The 25,486-nt window shown below is 42.9% G+C and overlaps 1 protein-coding gene across 2 annotated transcripts in view; it reads left to right on the forward strand.

Annotated features, from left to right (window-relative positions):
• The window catches only part of Kdm4c (lysine demethylase 4C), a 309,906-nt gene that overhangs the window by 12,080 nt on the left and 272,340 nt on the right, over positions 1-25,486 (forward strand). For both annotated transcript variants that reach the window (XM_042686652.1, XM_042686655.1), the window contains exon 2: positions 22,078-22,238. In XM_042686652.1, coding sequence (XP_042542586.1) covers positions 22,095-22,238 — 144 coding nt within the window. In that variant the 5' untranslated portion in view covers positions 22,078-22,094. The remainder of the gene's footprint in view (positions 1-22,077; positions 22,239-25,486) is intronic.

Here is a 25,486-nt window from a genome sequence, read left to right on the forward strand (position 1 = left end):
AAGTCCTAATGATATATAATATATATATATATATATATATATATATATATATTTTTTTTTTTTTTTTTTTTTTTTGGTCAGTCTTGGGGCTTGAACTCTGGGCCTGGGCGCTGTCCCTGAGCTCTTCACCCCAAAGCTAGTGCTCTACCACTTGAGCCATAGTGCCACTTCCAGCCTTTTCTTTTCTTTTTTTTTTTGGCCAGTCATGATGCCTGAACTCTGGGCCTGGGCGCTGTCCCTCAGCTTTTCAGCTCAAGGCTAGTGCTCTACCACTTGAGCCACAGCACCACTTCCAGCTTTTTCTGCTTATGTGGCGCTGAGGAATCGAACCCAGGGCCCTCATGCATGTGAGGCAAGCACTCTATTGCTGATCCACCTTCCCAGCCCCATGACAGCTATTTTAAAGTTAACCTTTTCACAAATCTTACACATTAAAATAAATTATTCTATTATTTGTTTCTACTTTAACCTCAAATTTAGAAAAATTGCAATTGTGGTGTAAAGGACTTTCTTTGGAAAATTGAGAGCAAGTTGCCTGTTATTCCTCAGTAACTCAATATGTATTTCCTTTTTTTGGGGGGGGGTATGACAACAGAATAGCCATCAAAACCAGGAAATTAGTATTTATCTACATCATTGTCATCTACTTTTTAGACTTTTTACATTTTTTTTGTTGTTGTTGGCTGTGGGCATGAACTCTGGGTCTGGGCGCTCTGTCTTCAGCTCTTCAGTTCAAGGGCTAGCGCTCTACATTTGAGCCACAGCATCACTTCTGGCTTTTTCTGCTTATGTGGTGCTGAAGAATTGAACCCAGGGCTTCATGCATACTAGACGAGCACTCTGCCACTGAGCCACCTTCCCAGTCCTACTTTTTACATTTCACTATTTTTTTGTCGGTCATGGGGCCTGAGCACTGTCCCTCAGCTCTTCAGCTCAAGGCTAGCGCCCTACTACTTGAGCCAAAGCGCCACTTCCAGCTTTTTCTGCTTATGTGGTGCTGAGGAATCGAACCCAGGGCCTCATGCATGTAAGGCAAGCACTCTACCACTGCGCCGCCTTCCCAGCCCTTCACTATTCTTTTTTGTTGTTGTTGTTGGTTATAGGGCTTGAACTCTGGGATTGGGCACTGTCTCTGAGCTCCTTAGCTCCTTAGCTCTACCACTTGAACCATAGTGCCATCTCTGGTTTTCTGGTGGTTAATTGAAGATTAGAAGAATCTCAGGGACATTCGTGCCAGGGCTGGCTTTGAACAGTGATCCTCAGATCTCAGCCTCCTGAGTAGCTAGGATTATTATTTTAAATGCTGCTACTGAGACTTGAACTGAGCCTCTGGGAGCTATTCCTTAACTTTTCCACTCAAGGATGGATGGAGGTCTAGCACTTGAGACACAGCTCTACTTCCTCCTTTTTGCTGGTTAATTGGAGGTAAGAGTCTCAAGGACATATCTGCCTGGGCTGGTTTTGTATTGTGACCTCAGATCGCAGCCCTGGAGTAAATGAGGATTACAAACATGAGCCACCAGAAAAAGATTCTGCCCAGACTGGCTTGGAAATGGGATTCTCAGATTTCAGACTCCTGAGTAGCTAGAATTACAGACATGAATCACTGGTGTCCAACCTCAAAACTGATTTGAGATTATTATAATTTTGATTTTCCTTCATCTTCATGGTCTTGATTTTCATGGTTTTGACATGTTTGAATATTATAGGGCATTTGTGTTTATGTTCACTCTTAATTTTTGTGTTTGGCAGAGTATCACAGGGGCATTGCTCTGTTGTTTTTACTGCATCCTATCAGGGGCCACACTTCTTTCTGTGCCTTTACTGAAAGTGTTCTCTTTGATTATTGAAGATAGTCTTCTGTGCTATTCATTTGAGTTGTAGTCTGTTAATATTATTCTTTTTTTGTATGTTTTTTAATTGTAAAAATGCTGTACAGAGGGGTTACAGTTAAATGAGCAAGGTAATGAGTACATTTCCTATTGAGCACTGTTGCCTCCTCCTTTGTTTTCTCTCAACCATCCCTTCCCTACCCCCCTCCACAACTAACCCCCCCTCTCCCCCCTCCCCTGCCAAGTTGTAAAGTTTGTTTTCAACATAGTGTTTTGTACATCTCCTGATCTCCTGGTTACAATGGGTCAACCTGTATCCTTATTTAAACATTTTGTTTTTTCCCTTCCCTTCCCTGAATTACAGCAGTATATATACGAGATGCAGGCACCGACATCAAATACAGTGAAAACGGGTTACACTGTGGGGGAAGAACATACGAAGCAAAAAAAAAATCACATGGTACATTATAAATATGTTAGAAACAATAGCAAGAAAGAAAAAAGATATTTGTGTCCCTATCTTGTAGTTCATTTTGCTTAACATCATCTTTCTGTTAATATTATTTATGTTGATGTTCATTGTTATGGGTTTGGTCCTCGGGAACCTGAGAAGCTGCTGTCTTTTTTATCTGTCTCATCATTCCTTGAGTATACCTACAGCATAGATATTTAAAAACTAAGATCTAGGTGTTATTGTCATTAAGTGTTATTCTAGAGTCCTGTCAGTGGGTAGTTAGAGAATTTGTGTATGTTCACATATATGTTGACATTTTTGGGTATGTATGTGCTTATCTATATGTCCACATGCATACAAAGAAGCATATAATAAATGGATATACTATAATCAGCCCATTTTTTTATTCCTGGAATAGCCCCTTAATAATAGTAATGATCTTAAAATGTTTTTGGATTTTGCTTATTTTTATTGGGAAACAAAAGTAATGCAGGGCTGGGAAGGTGGCTCAGTGGTAGAGCGCTTGCCTTGCATGCTCGAGGCCCTGGGTTTGATTCCCCAGCACCACATAAGCAAAAAGAAAAATCCTTGAAGTGGTGCTGTGGCTCAAGTGGTAGAGCGCTAGTCTTGAGCTGAAGAGCTGAGGGACAGTGCCCAAGCCCAGAGTTCAGGCCCCATGACCAAACCCCCCCAAAAAAAAACAAAAAACAAAAGTAATGCAATGTACTTATTTGAAATTTGTCTTTAAGTGAAAAGTTTTGGCTGAGCCGGGTGCCAGTGGCTCATGACTGTAATCCTAGCTACTCAGGAGGCTGAGATCTGAGTATCACGGTTCAAAGCCAGTCTGGGCAGGAAAATCTGTGACTCTTATCTCCAATAAACCACTAGAAAACTGGAAGTGGTGCTGTGGCTCAAGTGGTAGAGAGCTCGCCATGGGCTGGGAAGGTGGCTCAGTGGCAGAGCGCTTGTCTTGCATGCATGAGCCCCTGGGTTCCATTCCTCAGCACCACATAAGCAAAAAGAAAAAAGCCGGGAGTGGCGCTGTGGCTCAAGTGGTAGAGCACTAGCCTTGAGCTGAAGAGCTGAGGGACAGCGCCCAGGCCCAGAGTTCAGGCCCCACGACTGGACCTCCCCCCCCCCCCCCCAAAAAAAAAAAAAGTTAAAGATTAAAAAGAAGTTTTGTTTTTCATTTTAGAATTGTTAAGAAAGAATTTCTAGACATACCTTGTGTGTGTGTGTGTGTTTGTGTGTGCGTGTGTGCGTGTGCGCGCGTGCACTGGTAATGGGCCTTGAATTCAAAGCCTGGCATTATCTCCTTAGCTTTTTTTCCTCAAGGCTAGTGCTCTGCCACTTGAGCCATAGCTCCACTTCTGACTTTTTGCTGGTTAATTAGAGCTAAGAGTTTCTCCAGTTTGTCTGCATGGACTGGCTTCAAACTGGATCTTCAGATCTCAGTCTCCTAAGTAGGTAGGATTACAAGCACGAGTCACTTGCTCTCATCTTCTTTTTCTTTCTGTGATCTGGGCCGGTTTAAATAATACTGGATTTTTATTTTTTTCAAAATTGAGCAGATTTTTCCTGTGAAGCTGTCTTTGGTCCTGTAGTGCCTTTCCTTTCTCTTCCTTATCTACTCCTTTCTCTTCTATATGCCTCTCCTCCCTTTCCCTGTATTTTTGTCAGCTGGTGAACCCAGCAAATAAGTCAATTATGTTTGTGACTTGGATCTGGGAGATACTGAGCTTGTAGTTGGTTATTGCATACTTCCTGTCTGACCTTAGGAAAGTGATTTCCATTGATGAGCCTTAGTTTCATCATCTCTCAGGTGGGAATAACCACTGCCTACCTACCTCACAGAGAACTCAGAACAAAAATGAAGTAATATGGTTAACACACAGCAAAGAACAAAGCAAATGCAAGACTTTTTTTTCCCCCAATGACTTGGGGTACATTGTAATTAATCAGTCGGAACATTTAAGCCTTTTATGAAGTTACCCTTTTAGGACTTTTTAGTTTTATTTATTTATGCCGGTCCTGCTGCTTGAATTCAGGGCCTTGGCACTGTTCCTGAGCTTCTTTTTGCTCAAAGCTAGCACTCTACCACTTGAGCTACAATGCCACTTCTGGCTTTTTCTTTTTTTTTTTTTGGTCGGTTGTGGGGCTTGAACTCTGGGCCTGGGCGCTGTCCCTCAGCTCTTCAGCTCAAGGCGAGCGCTCTACCACTTGAGCTACAGTGCCACTTCCGGTTTTCTGGTGGTTTATTGGAGATAGGAGTGTCATGGTCTTTCCTGCCCGGGCTGGCTTTGAACCGCGATCCTCAGATCTCAGCCTCCTGAGTAGCTAGGATTACAGGTGTGAGCCACCAGCGCCCGGCTGGCTTTTTCTGTCTATGTGGTACTGAGGAATTGAACCCAAGGCTTCATGCATGCTAAGCAAGCACTTTACTACTAAGCCACATTCCCAGCCCACAGGACTTTTTATTTATTTATTTATTTTTTTCATTTGAGGAAATTGTTAGGTTTTTAAAAAGAGGTAGCAGAGTAAGAACAGTAGCATGCACGTGGTATTCAGGTAAGGGGTAGGTTTATTCAGTAGACCTGCTGGGACCAGGCAAGGTTGGCACTCCACGTGTCTGGGAAAGGCCTGGAAATGAGAGAGAGCTGGGAAAGAGAGGAAAGAGAAAGGAAAGAGCTAGAAAAGAGCAGAGAGAGCAGAGAGAGCTAGAAAAGAGCAGAGAGAGCTAGAAAAGAGCAGAGAGAGCAGCGAGAGAGCAGAAAGAGAGAGAAAGCAGGGAGAGCTAGAGGACTTTTTATTTTTAAAAATTTATTTTTATTTACAATTTTTTTGGTGGTTAATTTAAATTTTCTATTTTTAGTTTGTTTTTATTTTGTTGAGGCAAGGTCTCTCTATGTATTTCAGACTAATCAGAGCCCTTGATTTTCCTGACTTTACCTCCTAAGCATTGTGGTTACAGAGTGCCACCATGTCCAGGCAGTGCTGTTTTTATTTTTGTTTTTTGCTGGTAGTAGGGCTTGAACTCTGGGCTCAGTTCCTTAGCTTTTTTGCTTAGTGCTAGTGCTCTACCCCCTGAGCCCTAGCTCTACTTCTGGGCATTTTGGTTCTTTTTTTGGAGGGTGGGGGTAGTTAATTGGAAATAAGAGTTTTTTTTTTTTTTTTTTTTTTCTTTTTGGGTCTGGTCGTGAGGCCTGAACTCTGGGCCTGAATGCTGTCCCTCAGCTCTTCAGCTCAAGGCTAGCGCTCTACCACTTGAGCCACAGCGCCACTTCTGGCTTTTTTCTTTTTGCTTATGTGGTGCTGAGGAATCGAACCCAGGGCCTCAGGCATGCAAGGCAAGCGCTCTACCACTGAGCCACCTTCCCAGCCCCACAATTCTTGATCATAGATTGAATTTTATTTTATTTGTTGGTTATGGGGCTTGAACTCTGGGCCTGGGCGCTGTCCCTCAGCTCTTCAGCTGAAGGCTAGCACTCTACCACTTGAGCCACAGTGCTACTTCTGGTTTTCTGAGCAGTTTATTGTAGACAGGAGTCTCACGGACTTGACTGGCTTGGCTGGCTTTGAACTGCGATCCTCAGATCTTAGCCTTCTGAGTAGCTAGGATTACATGTGTGAGCCACTGGTGCCCAGGCAGATTGAATTTTATACTAGAGGCTGGATATATTCAATTTTATACTATAGGGAAACATGTTACAAAAAATTTAATCAAGTCAGGTGACAAAAGTTGGAACACAGAAATTAAACATATGCATTCTGGGGCTGGGAAGGTGGCTCAGTGGTAGAGCGCTTGCCTTGCATGCCTGAGGCCCTGGGTTCGATTCCTCAGCACCACATAAGCAAAAAGAAAAAAGCTAGAAGTGGTGCTGTGGCTCAAGTGGTAGAGCGCTAGCCTTGAGCTGAAGAGCTGAGACACAGTGCCCAGGCCCAGAGTTTAGGCCCCATGACTGGACCCCCCCCCCCCAAAAAAAAATAATGCATTCTGTGTTAAATATTCTAGATTTGAGCTGAACTCCAGAGGCTCATGTAACTCTTATCCTGGATACTCAGGTGGCTGAGATCTGAGGATCACATTTTGAAGAAAAAAAAAAGTAAAAAGCTAGAAGTGGAACTATAACTCAAGAGGTATAATGCTAGCCTTGAGCAAAAAAGCTCAGGGTCAGTGCCCAGGCCCTGAGTTGATAACTATTGTAATTATGAAAGAGAGTAAATTTTGTTTTTGTTTTTTTTTTTTTTGGTCAGTCGTGGGGCCTGAACTCTGGGCCTGGGTGCTGTCCCTCAGCTCTTCAGCTGAAGGCTAGCACTCTACCACTTGAGTGTCAGCCCCACTTTCGGCTTTTTCTGCTTATGTGGTGCTGAGGAATTGAACCCAGGGCCTCATGCATGCAAGTCAAGCACGCTACCACTGAGCCACCTTCCCAGCCCCTAAATTTTGTTTTTTTTTTAAGAGTAGATTTGTAAAAGGTATGGCATTTTCAATTTTTTTTGTAAATGGTTCAGAAAGAAAATTATATCGATATATAACAGTGGTGCAGAGCTTCTATAAATAAATGTAAGTATAGCTGGTCGCCAGTGGCTCATGCCTGTAATCCTAGCTACTCAGGAGGCTGAGATCTGAGGATCGTGGTTCAAAGCCAGCCCGGGCAGGAAAGACCGTGAGACTCCCATCTCCAATAAACCACCAGAAAACCAGAAGTGGCACTGTAGCTCAAGTGGTAGTGCACTTGCCTTGAACTGATGAGCTAAGGGACAGCTCCCAAGCCCAGAGTTCAAGCCCCACAACTGACCAAAAAAAAAAAAAAAAATGTAAGTATATATATGGGGGAGAAAAGGGGAACACAGCCCAACAGGTAAAATGTTATTAGATGAGTGTGGGTAAAGCATTCAGCTTAAAAAATTTTTTTGTAAGCAAAACTTATTTGTGTTAGAGATATGAATTATAAAGAAATTAATAATAGGCTAGAGCTCTGCATTGTTTCCTCCATAAACTCATACCTATTAAAAATAATATATACTTTCAGTTTTTATTTTTGTTGAGTGAGAATTATGACACTTGAAGTATGAACCAGAATTCTCTCTCTCTCTCTATATATTTTTTTTTTGGTCCAGTTGTGGGCCTGAACTCTGGGCCTGGATGCTGTCCCTCAGCTCTTCAGCTCAAGGCTAGCGCTCTACCACTTGAGCCACAGCGCCACTTCTGGCTTTTTTCTTTTTGCTTATGTGGTGCTGAGGAATCAAACCCAGGGCCTCAAGCATGCAAGGCAAGCGCTCTACCACTGAGCCACCTTCCCAGCCTCTTCTATATTTTTGTAAATCCTCTCACCATCTTTTCTTTCACTGCTGTAATTCTCACATCTTTTTTAATATTAAAAAAAAGAGTCAGAGCTGGGAAGGTGGCTTAGTGATAGAGTGTTTGCCTTGCATGTATGAGGCCCTGGGTTCGATTCCTCAGCATCACATTAGCAGAAAAAGCTGAAAGTGGCGCTGTGGTTCAAGTGGTAGCTAACCTTGAGCTGAAGAGCTGAGGGACAGCACCCAGGCCCAGAGTTCAGGCCCCATGACCGACAAAAAAAAAAAAATAAATAAAGTCTATGGTTGATCCAGTGGGTTAAGTGGTAGAGTACCTGCTTAGCCAGCACGAAGCTCTGAGTTCAAACCCCAGAACTGCCAAAACAAAAAATGAGAAAAATCTCCTAATCTTTTCTGGGGCCTTCCCAAAGATTCAACTTAAATTTTGTATAGGCAATAATATTTTATTTATAATTCATTTATTTATAATTCATCTACTTATATAATACTGTAGTTAATTATCTGATAATGATTGAACCAGCACAAATTTGTATTGGAAATAGATAATGTTGACTTGTTAAGCATGTAATAAAGCTATGATTAGATATAACAGAAATAGCTTACCAGCTTGTGTGTATGCCCAGGGGTCTTTTCAGAAATATGAATAATATCTCTTAACTGACTGAGCAAGCAAGATGGTGGCCCAAAGCTTCCATAGTATGTCCGTTGAATAAATTTTGCAATAACTGGCTGGCTAGTTTTTACTAATAAATTAGCTATAATTGGCTGGCTCAATTAGTTATTGCACCTACCACTACAAAATGAATTTTGAGTCATTCAAATTAATTTCTTTAAGATTACATGAAGGACTGATTATTAAGAGAATTACTGGCAAAAATTAAGTAGATATGAATAGAACCTTCATTTTATTCACATCTGGTATTTGCATACCAGGTTTCTTTCCCAGATGCCATTGTTATTCCTCTCTATTTTATAATTGATTTGGTAATGATTCAATTATAGATAGTAGAAACTGCTTTGGTTAACTTAGTGGGATTTATATGGTACATGATTACCCCTCTCTCTGCTCCTAGTTCTGAATTCTCCTGACAGTGGCTGAACTAGCTCAGGTCAATTTTGTCTGTGGCATTGGCTGTTTGCACCTAACACCCTGTAGGGGGGAGATCTACAAGGGCTAAGGTTCAGTTGATTCTCATTATTTGCTCTAGTTAGGTTCTGTAAAGCCATAGTGAACACTGAAATACGAGTCCTATAGGAAATACTTAGGGTCCCACCAGCCTGTCGTCATAACATTTCCATCAGGTGACCAGATCTTGTATTGTGTTTCTGTTTACTTATTATATACTTGTTTTATTATTATGCCTGAATGAAGGGTATATACTATGTTTGTTTTTGTTTTACAAGCCATAACATAGCTTGTAACACTAGACAGCACTGCAGTGTAATATTTGAGGGTCTTTTTTTTTTTTTTTTGCCAGTCCTGTGCTTGAATTCAGGGCCTAGGTGCTGTCCTTAAGCTTCTTATGCTCAAGGCTAGCACTCTACTACTTCAGCCACAATGCCACTTCAGGCTTTTTCTGTTTCTGTGGTACTGAGGAATCGAACCTAGCCATATCCCCAGCCCTGAGGGTCATTTTAAATGGCTAAATCACCAACAAGTAGCATAATTAAAAGCTGAGTGCCAGTGGCTGAGTCAGGAGGCTGACCATCACTCATTGAAACAGGTCTGGGCAGGAAAAAAATGCAGGACTGGAAGTGTGGCTCACGAAGGGGTAGAGGGTACCTGAGCACTTTGTCAGCCAAGCAAGCAAAGCTGAACAAGTGTACAATCCTGATTTTAAATTCTGGTACCAGCAAAAACAACACCAAAAAACAAAACAGAAGACAAAAATGCTAAAAACAAAAGGCAGCCAGGCACCCTTGGCTTATGCCTGTAATCCTAGCTACCCAGGAGGCTGAGATCTGAGGATCATGGTTCAAAGCCAGCTCAGGCAGGAAAGTCCATGAGCCTCTTATCTCCAATTAGCCACCTGAAAATGAAGTGGCACTGTGGCTCAAGTGGTAGAGCACTAGCTTTGAGCTGAAGAGCTCAGGGACAGTACCCAGGCCCACAATTCAAGCCCTAGGACTGCCCCCCCCCAAAAAAAAGGCATTGAGTATATCATACGAAAGAATTGCTTTTAGTAAACAAGAAGGCCTCTTTGCAGGCATCCAAAGTTCATGCTTCTAATCCTAGCTACTCAGGAGGCTGAGATGTGAGGATTCCCCATTTGAAGGCCGTCTGAAGACAGTCCATGAGATTCTTATCTCCACCAAAAAGCTGGAAATGGGACTGGGAAGGTGACTTAGTGGTAGAGTGTTTGCCTTGCATGCATGAGGCCGAAAAGCAGAAAAAGCTGGACGTGGCACTATGGCTCAAGTGGTAGAGTGCTAGCCTTGAGCTGAAAAACTGAGGGACAACGCCCAGGCCCAGAGTTCAGGCCCCATGACTGAGTGCCAGCTTTGAGTGAAAAAGCCAAGGGATAGTGCTCAGGCCCTGAGTTAAAGTCCCAGTATCAGCGCGCGTGCGTGCACACACACACACACACACGCACGCACATGTGCGCGTGCATACACATACACACACACACACACACACACACACACACACACACTTCTTTGACCTCAGCAATCTTCATTTTTGGCGATTCCAGTTTTCATTATTTTGTGTCTACCTTTGACTGATGATGCAACTGCCCAAAGTACAGATTTGGAAGTTAGGAATAAATTTTAGTATGTTGATGAATTTGCAGACACAGACTAGGAATACTGAAGACTTATTACGTGGATGTAAGTGGGAATGGGGAGAGCATTGGTCATTGTCAGACAGAAGGGATTGCCAGGCAAGTTTTTGTAATAGTACACATGTTAAATATACGTTAACAGATGGGTTTTGCCAGGTAGCTGAGAATGAGGAAAAAAACCTAACAAAAGTAGCACAGTAGTTAGGACTATGGAGGCTACTATCTGAGATTAGGTGCATATTTCATCTTCAGCTCTTACTAAGATCGTGTGCAAAACATTTTCTATCATTAGCTAAATAAGAGATGTCACAGGTCAATTTTTTAGTAAAGTTATAAGATTACATAAGAGCAAGTACATTAGTGCACTTAGCTGTCTCACAGGAAGTACTCATAGTGGTACACATGTGACAGATATCTATATACCGCACAGCAGTGGGGGTGGGGGGGAACGGGGGGGGGGGGGGCAGGGAGAATGGCTTAGCATTCTTGGGAATGTTGAGTGGTTTAGAATTAAGTGATCTAGTGGGCCAAAAGGGTCTTTGAGGCTGGGTGAAAAGCAGGATCTAGAACGTGGCAGGACTAGAATTATATTAAGCTATTTTAAAGGATTTATAAAGAGGATGAGATAAGCATGGTGGTACACACCTTTAATCCTTTGGAAGTACACACTTTTGCTCTTCAGAGTTTGAGGTTGGGTGAGATTGAGGCCAGACTGGGCTAGATTAGTCCTATTCCAAAATTTAGGATCAATACTTGATTTAGGCTAGTAACTGTTGGCATGGAGACCAAAGAACAGTATGAACAGTTGAAGGAAGGAAGTTGAAGAGACAACAGTGGTTTATACTTAGGAGTAGGAGGAAAATGGAGTGGAGCTCAGGTGAAGCTCAGGATGACCTCTGCGTTCTGATGTGAAACATAGAGGGTGGAGGACATCTTGCTCTGTTGGAGATCTGCTTACTTCTCAGTTCCCTCTACCCCGATCCTGTTAAAGGGTTAGCTTAAAGTTTTCTGAAAGTGTTCTTGGTGCTCTGTGCTGCCCTTCTACTGACACCTAGTCGGTGGTATGATAACCACTTGCATACTTTTATACTTATGCACTCATTAGGTCTTTGTGGATTCAGTATTTTGGCCACAAAGTGGCAAGCTAGATTGTGGATGATGGAACTGGGTTTTAAACTAGGATGAAGAAGCAGATTTTGGAGGAAGGTTTATATTTAAGTTTCAGATTCTGTATTGTCTTTGCAGAACTGTTCACAAAGGCTGTGCCCAGTAGGTCCTTGGGTTTACTGGGACTGAATTTAGGGGAGAGGTCTATGTTATTTCCTTCTTCCCTCCCTCCCTCCCTCCCTCCCTCCCTCCCTCCCTCCCTCCTTCCTTCCTTCCTTCCTTCCTTCTTTCCTTCCTTCCTTCCTTCCCCAGTCCTGGAGTTGGACTCAGGGCCTGGGCACTGTCCCTGAGCTTCTTTGCTCAAGGCTAGCACTGTATCACTTGAGCCACAGCGCCACTTTTTTTTTGGTCGGTCATGGGGCTTGAACTCTGGGCCTGGGTGCTGTCCCTCAGCTCTTCAGCTCAAAACGAGCGCTCTACTGCTTGAGCCACAGTGCCACTTCTGGTTTTCTAGTGGGTTTATTGGAGATAAGAGTCTCACGGACTTTCCTGCCGGTGCTGGCTTTCCTGCCGTGGCTGAACCGCAATCCTCAGATCTCAGCCTCCTGAGTAGCTAGGATAACAGGTGTGAGCTGCTGGTGCCTGGCTACTAATTACTATTACTGTTATTATTATTATTATTAATTTATTATTTGGGTCCGGTCATGGGGCCTGAACTCTGGGCCTGGGCACTATCCCTCAGCTCTTCAGCTCAAGGCTAGTGCTCTACCACTTGAGCCGCAGCGCCACTTCCGGGTTTTTTCTTTTTGCTTCTGTGGTGCTGAGGAATCAAACCCAGGGCTACCTTCCCAGCCCCCTAATTATTATGTTTAAGTGAGCACATAGATGTCACTCACCTGGCAATGTGTCAGATTCTTGCATTTGGCAGTTTTTTAAGCAGTGTCTATGGTTGGGTAGGTAGTGCCACCCATTTTCCTGATGAGGAAACAATAACTTCCTTGAGGTCACATAGCTATTAAGTTGAGGAAGGCATGTGGAACGATCAGAATCCAGTTCTGTCTGACTCTTGAGATCTCTTTAACAATCTTTAATTATTCTCTCTCTCTCTCTCTCTCTTTGGTCCATCATGGGGCTTGAACTCTGGGCCTGGGCGTTGTCCCTGTGCTCTTCAGCTCAAGGCGAGCACTCTAGGGCCTGAGCCATAGCGCCACTTCTAGTTTTCTAATTAGAGATGAGTCTCACGGACTTTCCTGCTTGGGCTGGCTTTGAACCTAGATCCTTAGATCTTAGCTTCCTGAGTAGCTAGGATTACAGGTGTGAGCCACCAGCGCCAGACATTAGTTTCCTCCTTTTTTTGTGCTCATAATTAGGCCAGACCTCTACTTCTGGCTTTTTGTTGGTTAATTGGAGAGATAAGGGTTTGTCTCCCTGGGCCAGCTTTGAACAGGATCTTCAGATCTCAGCCTTCTGAGTAGCTAGAAGTACAGGAGTGGGCAACAAGTACCCGGCTTCTGCCTTGGCTTTCATTGCTGGAATTATAAGCATGCAGTATGACCCTCAGCTTTTTTGTTTTTGTTTTGTTTTTGAGACAGAGTCTTGGCGATGTAGAGCAGATTGGTCTTGAACTTGAGACCCTCCTGCCTTAGCTTTCCAACTATTGAGATTGCCAAAAGTATCTTCTCACAGATTCATTGGCTCTTCTGTTCCAGGACTGCTTCCTGGAGTCTTCTTTTCCATTCTGGAATGGGCAGGCTCAAGGAGTGAGAGAATGGGGTGTAGACTTGAATCCAGAAGGAAAACCTGCTGGGTCTGTGGATAGTTTGAGGCCTGGTGTCTGGTTATGTAGTGCTAGGGCTTTTTTTTTTTTTTAAACTGTGTTGTTTTCTAACTTAGGGCCCTGGGCCTGGGGTTAGAGGTGGGGTTGGGGATGGGGTGGAGTATATTCTGAAAACACAAAAGGCAGCCTAAATTTAGAGCCCTGCAGACATTTGATATCTTGATAGGTATGCTAAAGAACTTCTTTATCCTCCTTAATATGGGATCCATTGGGGCAAAGTAAAATGCAGGTCTGAGTCTTGTGAGTTTTACTGATAATAAAACTGATGTGGCTTTCTGTTCTTTTGCCTCTAGGCCTGGCCCTGTATTGGTTTGCTAGAACTGTTGTAATAAATTACCATCTGCTTGAGTGGTTTAAAACAAGAGAAAATGCATTCTTTCACAGTCCTGGCAGCTAAATGTCTAAAGTCAAGGTGCCAGGCAGTTTGTGTTATTACTGAAGAATTTAGGAAAGGGTCTGTTGCCTGCTTTTCTTTTGGCTTCTTGAGTTCAAGCAGTTTGGACATTCTCTAACTTGTGCCTGCATTACTCCAATCTCTACTTCTGTCTTCAGATGGTATGGCATTCTTCCTTCTGAGTCTTGCTCTCGCGCTCGCGCTCTCGCTCTCTCTGGTCGTGGGGCTTGAACTCTGGGCCTGGGCGCTGTCCAGCTTAAGGCTAGCTCTCTACCACTTGAGCCACAGCGCTACTTCCAATTTACTGAGTGGTTTATTGGAGATAAGAGTCTCACGGTCTTTCCTGCTCAGGCTGGCTTTGAACGGCGATCCTCTGATCTCAGCCTCCTGAGTAGCTAGGATTTAGGTGTGAGGCTCTGGTGCTTGGTTTCTCTTCTCTTTTAAAAGTCATTATAAACTAGAGCCTGCGTTAATTAATCTCACCTTAATGATTACGTAAATCTGCAAAGGCTATGTATGTTGAGGGTTCAGGTATCACAGGTATTTGGGGTCAGGTTGCAATATATGTTTTGGGGTGACATGAGTCAACCTGCAACAATGCCCATCCAAGGCAGTGTGCAGAGCAGAAACTTGCTTGATTCACTATGAGAATAAACCTAGCTAACTTGTGTTGGAACTGAAATGCCAGACTTGTACTTACCTATTGTAGGCCCAGGCCCCATGTCTGGTGAATCTGGCCCCTGGGAATGGGAATAGCAGAGTGGGTATGTGGGGGAGGGTCTGGGATAGGGGTGGGATAGCACCTACTGAGTAACTTTGCTGCTCAATTTCTTTTTGAACTTACTCTGGAGGAAAGAGAGTGATGACCACTAGGGTTTGAACAGGAACGACAGAGACTGAAATAGCCTTCTTCTAAACTAGTACAGCTGTGGCTCTTCCTTGATTGTCTCTTTAGCCTGGTGCATTACCTGCTAAACTGGTGAGTGCTTTATAGTTAGACCTTAAAGGATTGTCTTTAGTAACAGCTAGCAGTGCAGAACCATTCTGTGCCAGGGTTTGTTAAGAAACTAATAGCATATGATTGGAGCTATGTCTCAGAAGTTGTTCAGAAGTAGAGAATCCAAGTCAGAAATGCATCATGCATAAGGAAAACAGTGTAGAATATAACATTACATTTGCCAGAAACAATCAGCTTCCTTATTATTACTGAATAGATCTGATTTGTCATTAAACTAGGAGGGTAGACATTGTTTCTTTATAGTAAACATTTTTCATAAATGAAAACGTAGGAGATATATAAGTATAATGGATACCAGACATTTTTTCACTTAATAGCAGAGTTTTTTTTTTCTATTTTTCCTTTTAAACTTATTAAACTTTTTTTTTTTGGTCCGGTCATGGAGCCTGAACTCAGGGCCTAGGAGCTGTCCCTCAGCTCTTCAGCTCAAGGCTAGCGTACTACCACTTGAGCCACAGCGCCACTTCTGGCTTTTTTTTTTCTGCTTATGTGGTGCTGAGGATTCGAACCCAGGGCCTCAGGCATGCAAGGCAAGCTCTCTACCACTGAGCCACCTTCCCAGCCCACTTATTAAACTTTTGTATACCTATAGTCCCAGCTACTTGGGAGACTGAGACAGCAGGATCACTTGAAGATAAAAGTTCAAGGTAAGCCAGGTGCCGGTGGCTCATGCCTGTAATCCTGGCTACCCAGGAGGCTGAGATCTGAGGATCGTGGTTCAAAGCCAGCCCAGGCAGGAAAGTCTGTGCGACTCTTATCTCCAATTAACTACCAGAATGCCAGAGTGGTGCTGTGGCTCAAGTGGTAGAGCACTCACCTTGAGCTGAAGAGCGCTGGGATAGCACTCAAGCCCAGAGTTCAAGCCCCATGACTCCCTGCCCCCCGCCACCCAAAAAAAAAGTTCAAGGTAAGGTGCCCATTGTTCAAACGTGTAATCCTAGCTTCTCAGGAGGCTGAGAGCTGAGGATCAAGGTTCGAAGCCAGCCGGAGCAGGAAAGTCCATGAGACCTTTATCCCCAATAAACAACTCAGAAAACCAGAAATAGCAGTGTAGCTCAAGTGGTAGAATGCTTGCCTTAAGCTGAACTGCTGAGGGACAGAGCCCAGGCCCAGAGTTCAAGCCCCACAACTGACAAAAAAAAAGTAATGAGTATAAGTAGTCCCCCCAAAGAACTTAAAATGTACATAAATGTCCAAAAGTCAGTGCTATTAATAATCAAAGAAATGAAATTTAACAATAGACTTATTTGCCTATAATATTGGCAAATATTTAGATAGTTGGATTAAATATTGAGTTATTTTAACATTTAAAATTTTATGATGATCATATATTGGGTTTAGAGATTGAAAAAGTTCTAAAGCCTAAGGTAACTAGGGTTTTGGTGTATGCTACTTCCAGTTTTCTGTGGTTTATTGGAGATAAGGGTATCGAGGATGTTCCTGGGTGGGCTGGCTTTGAACCGTGATTCTCAGGTCTCATCCTCCTGTAGAATTACAGGCGTGAGCCACTGGTGCTGGGCATTGTAACTAGTTTTGTGCAGTCAAAGGAGAAGTTATGTCATATAGGGACAAAGTCTCTTATCCCTCTCTAGAAAGCTAGGTCATAGCCAAGTTTTAATTTTAATTGCTGCTCATTTGTTGCAGGTATTTTGTTGAGACAGTCTTGTTATGTTTTAGTAGGAGCCAGCAGTGCAGAGCCATTCTGTGCCAGGGCTTGTTGAAGAAACTAATAGTCATATAAGGATGAGCATTAGCTGCTTAGCCTAGGCTGACCTCAAACTTATGATTATCCTTCCTTTGCCTGATATTGTGTGAGTGAGTGTGTGTGTGTGTGTGTGTGTGTGTGTGTGTGTGTGTGTGTGTGTGTATGTATGTATGTGTATGTGTGTGTGTGCCTGTGCCTTTTATTGGGGCTTGAACTCAGGGCCTGGGTACTGTCCCTTAGCTTTTTGCTCCAGGCTAGTACTCTCACTTAAGCCATAGCTTTACTTTTTGCTTTTTGGTGGTTCATTGGAGATAAGACTTGGACTTTCTTGCTTAGTCTGGCTTTGAATCATGATACTCAGATCTCAGTCTCCTGAGTAGCTAGGATCACAGGCATGAGCCACTGGCTCTTGTGGTTAATCTCCAATTAACCACAAAATGCTGGCCATGGAACTGTGCTTTACGTTGTAGTGCTATCTTTAAGCAAAAGACCTCAGGGACAGTGCCCAGACCCAAGTTCAAACCCAGTACCACCACAAAAAACAAAAACAAAAACAAAACACCAGACAGAAAATGATCTGAATTTGGCATCTTTTTATTTAAATACTGTAACAATTTGGTGTTTTTTACTCAGCTGGCAAATAATTATTGCAGCAGGCTGCATGCCAGGCTGTATGCCAGGGCTGACAGAGATGGCTCTGAGAGCCTTTGAGAGCTCATAGCTCAGTGTGTGGTCAGAAGTGCTAGCAGCTGGGTGAGGCAACTGCTCTATGGAGGCATGCAGAAAGGGAGAGGAAATGCAAGGGTGTCACTCAGTCCTTGCCAGAGGGTTGGCAATCTCAAGATACGCTAGAGTTTGCCAGGTGAGGAAGCAGGCTGAGGCTGCTTCAAGAGTAGGGAGTAATGTGCCAGGACACAGAGAACTCTGCTTGTTAGAGAAGCACAAGTCTGTAAGTATTGTGCAAAGTGCAGTTGGCTTTCTTTTCTGTATTTGAGTGTTTAGCATCAATGAATTGAACTGAGGATTAAAAATATTTGAAAATTTTGCATATATAGATTTTTACTTCTCAGCAGTATGGCATACTATTCATTTAACATTTACGTTGACTAAGTAAGCTAATAATTTAAAATATATAGAAGACTATGCATAAGTTGTATGTGAACATTTAGCTATTTTAAAGAAAGCACTTGAGTGCCCTTACACATGAGTATCCTAGGAGGAGGAGTCCGATCTCCTGTGGACAGGCAGGAATGACTATACAGTGTAGTTAGTGATGGATGAGGCTGGGGTAGCTAAGCAAGAGCTAGATTTGGATGCATGTGAAGAACGATGTATTTACTACATAGAGTGAAAATTTTACCTTGCAGGCCATAGATTTGGGTGTGTGTACCTAAGTTTATATAGAGGAAGATATGTAGGGACTGGGACTGGAAGTTCAATCTGGTGCTGAGACTTGAATTCTGAACCTACCTTCCTTACTTCGCTCCCAAGTCCTCCCTCCCTCCCTCCCTTCCTCCCTTCCTTTTTCTTTTTTTGGGTCCGGTTGGTCGTGGGGCCTGAACTCTGGGCCTGGACTCTGTCCCTCAGCTCTTCAGCTCAAGGCTAGCACTCTACCACTTGAGCCACAATGCCACTTCTGGCTTTTTTTTTTCTTTTTTCTGCTTATGTGGTGCTGAGGAATCGAACCCAGGGCCTCAAGCATGCAAAGCAAGCACTCTACCACTAAACCACCTTCCCAGCCCCTTTTTTCTTTTTGTCGGTCATGGGGCTTGAACTCTGGGCGCTATTCCTCAGCTCTTCAGCTCAAGGCTAGTGCTCTACCACTTGAGCCACAGCACCACTTCCAGTTTTCAGGTGGTTAATTGGAGATAAGGGTCTCATGGACTTTTTTGCCCGGGCTGCCTTTGAACCATGATCCTCAAATCTTGGCCTCCTGAGTAGATAGGATTACAGGCATTGTTGCCTGGCTAGAATTGTGCTTTCTTGGTTGGTTTTCATGCTCATAGCTGGTGCTCTACCACTTGAGCTACATACCCAACCTTTTTTTTTTTTGGAGAGTCTTGAGGTGTGAACTCAGTACTAGGTGCTATCCTTGTGCTTTTTTTGGGTCCGGTCGTGGGGCCTGAACTCTGGGCCTGGGCGCTGTCCCTCAGTTCTTCAGCTCAAGGCTAGCGCTCTACCACTTGAGCCACAGCGCCACTTCTGGCTTTTTTCTTTTTGCTTATGTGGTGCTGAGGAATCGAACCCAGGGCCTCAAGCATGCAAGGCAAGCGCTCTACCACTGAGCCACCTTCCCAGCCCTCCTTGTGCTTTTTTTTCAAGACTAAATGCTCCATCACTTGAGCCACAGCTCCACTTCTGGCTTCTTGGTGATTAATTGGGGGTGAGTCTCAGATTTTTCCTGCCCAAGCTGGCTTCATACTGAGATCCTCAGGTCTCAGCCTCATTAATGGCTAGGATTACAGATGTGAGCTACAGGTGTCTGACTTTTTGCTGGTAAATTGGAGATAGAATCTCACAGACTCTTGTGTGCAGGCTGACTAAGAATTCCAATCCTTTAGGTCTAGGATTTTTTTTTTTTTAATTTTGCATATCCTTTTCCTGAGACAAGGAGAATCCAAAATGTTTTCTCCTGTGTATTACTATATTTCTGAGATTATTTTCTTTGAATTTTAAATTCCTGAAGGGTGTTAAGACGTACTTTATGTGTGTGCTTTCTGGTACTGGTGTTTGAACTCAAGGTTAGAGTGTTGCCCGTAGCTTTTCCAGTCAAGGCTAGCACTCTACCACTAGAGAGCCACACCTCTAATTTTGGCTCTTTTTTTTTTTTTTTGTGCCAGTCTTGGGACTTGAACTCTTGGCTTGAACTCAGGGCCTGGGTGCTATTGCTGAGCCTTTTTTTTTTTTTTTTGGGTCCAGTCATGGGGCCTGAACTCTGGGCCTGGGCACTGTCCCTCAGCTCTTCAGCTCAAGGCTAGCGCTCTACCACTTGAGCCACAGCGCCACTTCTGGCTTTTTTCTTTTTGCTCATGTGGTGCTGAGGAATCGAACCCAGGGCCTCTGGCATGCAAGGCATGCGCTCTACCACTGAGCCACCTTCCCAGCCCTGCTGAGCCTTTTTGTACTCTACCACTTGAGCTACAGTGCCATTTCCCATTTTTGAGTGGTTATGTAGAGATAAGAATCTCCTGGGGACTTTTTGCCAAGGATGGTTTCCAACTATGATCTTCAGATATCATCCTCCTGAGTAGCTAGGATTACAGGTGTGAGCAACCAGTGCTGCCTTACTTTTTGCTTTTTGATAGTTAATTGGAGGTAAGAGTCTCTTGACTTTTTTACTTTGGCTGTCTTAGAACTACAATACAACCCTCAGATCTCATCCCTCTGAGAGGATTATAGGCATGAGCCCCTGGGGCTGTAATTTACTTTTCATCTTTTTGTTTCTTTTAACTCCTTATCTGTATATTGTAGGATGGATCAGTTTTACGTTCTTTAAATGAATGATAATCACATCATTATATATTTTTTAACTTCTTAGATGATAGCTGATTTTCTCTTACACTTTTCACATTTTTTTCAGGCAATTAAATTTAGTGTGTGTGTGTGTGTGTGTGTGTGTGTGTGTGTGTGTGTGTGTGTGTGTGTGTGTGTGTGTGTGTGTGTGTGTGTGTGTGTAAGGAGTGGTTCTGGTAGCTCATGCCTGTAATCCTAGCTATTCAGGGGGCTGAGATGATAATGATTTGAAGCTAGTCAAGGCAGGAAAGACCGTGTGACTGCTCTCCAGTTAATCCTCAAAAAGTCAGGAGTTGAGCCATGGTTCAAGTGGTAGAGTGCAAAAAAGCTCAGGGACATCATCCAGGCCCTAAGTTTAAGTCTCAGGGCTGTCAAAAAAAAGGGAAAACTTCACTCAAAGAGGATTTAAAGGGCTGGGAAGATGGCTCAGTGGTAGAGTGCTTGCCTTGCATGCCTGAGACCCTGGGTTCGATTCCTCAGCACCACATAAGCAAAAAGAAAAAAGCCAGAAGTGACGCTGTGGCTCAAGTGGAAGAGTGCTAGCCTTGAGCTGAAGAGCTGAGGGACAGCGCCCAGGCCCAGAGTTCAGGCCCCACGACCGGACCCCCCCCCCCCCCCCCCAAAAAAAAAGGATTTAAACAAATTTGAGTTCTTTACACTATCTGGAAGTAGGTTGGGTGGGTCTTTCTGAATCAGTCACTCTAATGCTTTTTTGTTTTTGCTTAGTTGTTAGGCTTGAACTGGATGCTGTCCTTGAAGCTCTTCCACTCCAGGCTAGCGTTCTACCACTTTGAGCCACAGTACTATTTCTAGTTTTTTGGTGGTTAATTGGAGATAAGCGTCTTGCAGCCTTTCCTGCCCAGGCTGGCTTTGAACCACGACCTCAGATCTCAGTCTCCTGAGTAGCTAAAATTATAAGTGTGAGTCACCAGTACCCAGTTCATTTTAGAGCTTCTTTATTCATCTTTGCATTCTCTGTGTCTAGAATGTGTTAGGTGCTCCATAAACATTTGTTGAAGGAATCATCTCACTCATTGACAGCAAAATTAAGTTATTTTTGCAGCAAAACCTGCAGACTACCTATGTGAGTGTGTATGTGGGCATGCGGGTGCACGCATGCATGCAAGTGTGCACACACGCACGTGTGTGCACTATGGGGCTTTGTGCTTCCTATGTAAATGCTATGTCACTTGAGCCATGCTACTATTTGAACACCTATTTTATGTATCTTCTAAAATTTTGGTTTCTAAGTACCAGACACTAAACTCTCCTCAGTTCCTGCAATTTGTCCCATGTATCTCCGCTTCCTGAACTAGTCATTCTCTCATCTGACCACTGAAATATCTTGTTATGAGTCTTTAACCCCACCCCTTTCTAAGGAAGTAATTTCTAATTAGTCTAGTAGAGTTATTTCTTTCTTGTATGCATTTTTGAAGTTTTCTCAACCTTTAGACAGTGAACTTGGGAGGGGAAGAGACACCTACGCCTTTCTTTGTTCTTCCTGGTGGTTTTGTTCAATGATTAGTTTGTAAATTATTACAGGAGAGCATGTTAGAACAAGCTGGAAGCATATTCCAGCCAACTGTGTTAGGAATATTGAGTGTCCTCCACTTAGCCCAGTTGAAGTCTTTGGATAATATGCATGTGAGTGACAGAGTTTCTTTCAGAACTGGTACATAAGAGCAACATTTTAGGATTGGAGATGTGGCATAGGTGATAAGGCACTAGCCAGTGAATAAAAGCATCAGATATGAGTTCAAGTCCCTGTCTAGACAAAACAAATGCCCTCTTCCTCCCTCCCCCAACTCCCCAAAAGAATAACATCTTTTGTGGTCTTGTTTTTACTTGGAACCAAGGATCTTGAATAGGCCAGCAGTACAGTCCTGCTGTGATTCTGTGCCAGGAATAGGAGCTTGGCAAGAGGTGACCAGAGTCTGCTGTTTTATCAGAAGTCTGGAGAGATGAGGGAGGGAGTAGGAAGTAACTGGAGAGCAGAGCTCCTGCTGTGTGGGGGTGATTTCAGGGGATTGCTTACATGGTGCTCAGTAGAAAAGACCACTGACTTTAAGCACATATAATTCAGTGCTGATGATTGTATCCTCTTCTCTACAGAGACTACCTTAGCCATCATGGAGGTGGCGGAGGCGGGGAGCCCCCTGAACCCCAGCTGTAAGATAATGACTTTCAGACCCTCCATGGAGGAGTTCCGGGAGTTCAACAAATACCTTGCCTACATGGAATCGAAAGGAGCTCACCGAGCAGGTCTTGCAAAGGTGATTATGCTCAGATCTTGGCTTGAAAAAAGATCACTTGGCCTTCAGTTATGCTTCATTGTGTCTTCTGTAGGAGAAAAATTGTAATGTGTTTGTCCTTGTTATCCATTTGTAACATTGATTTCCTTCCTCAAATAATAGTGATCTTATTTTTCTTTTTTCTGTTTTCTTTTTGGTCCATTGTGGGGCTTGAACTCAGGGTCTGGGTGCTGTCCCTGAGCTCTTTCACTCAAGAATAGAGCTCTACCACTTTGAATTCCACTTCCGGTTTTTAAGTGGTTAATTGGAGGTAAGAGTCTCACAGACTTTCCTGCTTAGGCTGGCTTTGAACCACAATCCTCAGGTCTCAGCCTGCTTTGTAGCTAAGATTACAGATGTGAGCCATCAGTGTCCATCCTTTTTCCATTCTTGAGCCATGCTTCTGGCTATGCTCTTAGACCACTGGTTTTTTTTTTTCTCTTTTATTTCTTTACAAATCAGGGATAGCTCATAGATACCAGAGATATACCTGTATTGAGTTTTAGAAGTATAAGAATATTAATAGTTTTATCAATTTTCTCTCCTTTCCTTGCTTCTTATGCTTTTTCTTTGTCATTTAACTTTATTCTAAAATATAAAAAAATTAAACTTTTAAATATCTTTAAATAGTCGTAAAAAAAGCAGTATACCTACTTAAAGTAGTAATTCAGGGGTTTTTAGTTTATTCAATTGTCCATCTGTCACTACTGTTGCTTTTCTGAACATTTTCATCATCACAGAAAGATACTGTATTCATTAAGCAGTCATTTCCTATTTCCTGTCACCAACCATTGTCCCTTGCAGCCCTAGGCAACCATGATCAGTTTTTTTCTTTGTCTATTCTATTTTTAGTTATTTTTTCACCAAATGTGAAGAGTTTGTGCTATGTGCCAAGAGTATGTGAGGGTGCTGGGGATATAGAATAGACCAAATCCCTGCTTCATGGAACTTACATATTGGTGATAGCATGTTATAATGATGAGAAATGGACATTTAAGCAGAGACTCAAACCCAGAAAATCAAAAGAGAGTTCAGGTTGAAGTTAGCCTGGGCTGAAAAGTTTGTTAGATTCTGTCTCCAAAATTAGTAAAAAGCAGGGCTGAAGGTATGACTCAGCCATAGAGCACTAGCCTAGGAAGTACAGGCCCTGAGTTCAAATCCCAGTACTGCCAAAACAAAAAATGAAATAACAAAACCAACAGAAAAAGCCCAACCAAACAAAAAACCTCAGTCTTCTCAAGATGTAGGAAGAAAGAACAGTAAGTTCAGAAGTCTAGAAATTGGCCTTAACTTCATTATGAGAGGAATAGGGAGTTGGCACTGTATGGGCAGGGTTAGCAGGTGGTGAGGAAAGTGCAGAAGGGACTATGTAAACTATCAGATGGTCATTCTAAGTGCAAGGAAAGGAAGATGTAGTGACTGTTGGCTTATCTATTTTGTTTCTGTTTTTGTGTGCATACTTGGGCTTGAAGTGAGGGCCTGGGCATTGACCCTTAGCATTTTCGCTTAAGTCTGGTGCAGTAGCCACAGCTCTGCTTCTGGCTAATTGGAGGTAAGAATCTCACAGATTTTGCCTGCCTGGGCAGTCGGTGAACCTTGATCTTCAGATCTCAGCCTCCTTAGCAGCTACAATTACATGTGTGATCCACTGGTGCCTGGCTATTTCTTTTGTTGCTGCTGTTGTTGTTTAGATCACTGGCCTCTATTTACAGAATGTATTTCTTGGGTCTGAGGCGAGATAGCATTCAGTGATTCTTGTTGGGGCATTTGTGTTTGTCAAGTGAGGATGGTAGCCTAGACCAGTGAGGAAGAGAGAAGCGGTCTATAGTTTAGATGTGTTTGAAAAACCTTTTCTTCTTATAAGTGCCAGATAATACCTGTAAAAATGATGATAAATGATACATTCAGGGTCATAGATGCATTCAGTAACGTTTGGAGAACTGCATTGCATGTTTGGACTCTGACAGATCAAAGAGCTCTGAAAGAGAGGTAGTCTATGAAATTCATCTCTTTTTATTTGTAACCAGAGAGGAAGAAATGAAGTTTAATTTAAAAATTGTCTTAGGAAAAATGTATTTTATTGTACTTATTTCAGTTTAATTGATCTAATTATTTAGTTTGTAATCTGGGACTTGTAAGACTGAAACCTATAGACATGTCAGTATCATGTCTATATGAATGCCTGAGCTCTGGCAGAGCCCATTATTGGGATGAATCAGGTGACTTCATCTGTGTGAAGGTTTTACCTGGACTTTCCATCTCTGCTGTGAAGGTTACCTGTGGAGAGCAGATGCAGCTGAGCAGACAACTTCCTGAACTGTTGAGATTGGACATCAGGTTCTTATCTCAACTGGATGCTACTTGTAATCCAAGTCTTTACATATGTCCCTAGAGGGTCTGTCATTTTGTTTGTGTTTGTTAAAGTTCAAAGTCAATTTTAGAAAGGTTTACAATTTAGGGATATTAGAGTGAGTGTTAACTAGATCTGGGTGAGATTTGAAAAAGGAGAAAACAAAGTAAAGGTTCAGGATGAATTTCCAGGCTTAGCTTCTTTATTGGAGTAGCTCTTAAAATATTTAATTTTTGGCCTCTCAGCAGTTTAACATTACTTCTATGAGGCAAATCATTTTTTTTTTTTTTTTTTTTGGGGTCCAGTCGTGGGGCCTGGACTCTGGGCCTGGGTGCTGTCCCTCAGCAATTCAGCTCAAGGTTAGTGCTCTACCACTTGAGCAACAGCGCCACTTCCGGCTTTTTTATCTTTTTGCTTATGTGGTGCTAAGGAATCGAACCCAGGGCCTCTGGCATGCAAGGCAAGCACTCTACCACTCTACCACTGAGCCACCTTCCCAGCCCCGCAAATCATTCTTTAGTTGAAACAAATATCTTCTTTCAGAATCATTTAACAAAGTTTGGTCTTGAACTTGTAATGGTTTACTAAGGATTGACAGAAGGGAATCTGGGATATGACTCTTTCCTTTGGTCTCTGAATGTAGCCCTTTGTCCTATTTTCTCTCCTTTCTTGAAAACATACACTGTGTTTCCACTGAGATTAGTATATTGTCTGGTGACAAAGTGACATGTTTAGTAACTTGGAAGAGGAAGCAACAGCTACCTTCACAAGGGAGCTCCAGGCACAGAATCCACCTGTGCTGCTCCTGGCATTATGAGACTGAAGAAAGTTAATGAGAATTACAATTACAAGACACACCTGAGTCCAAAAAATGCCTCCT

The sequence above is a fragment of the Dipodomys spectabilis genome, unplaced genomic scaffold, assembly GCF_019054845.1.
Source record: "Dipodomys spectabilis isolate Male_0828 unplaced genomic scaffold, ASM1905484v1 ptg000098l, whole genome shotgun sequence".
Classification (NCBI taxonomy): Eukaryota; Metazoa; Chordata; class Mammalia; order Rodentia; family Heteromyidae; genus Dipodomys; species Dipodomys spectabilis.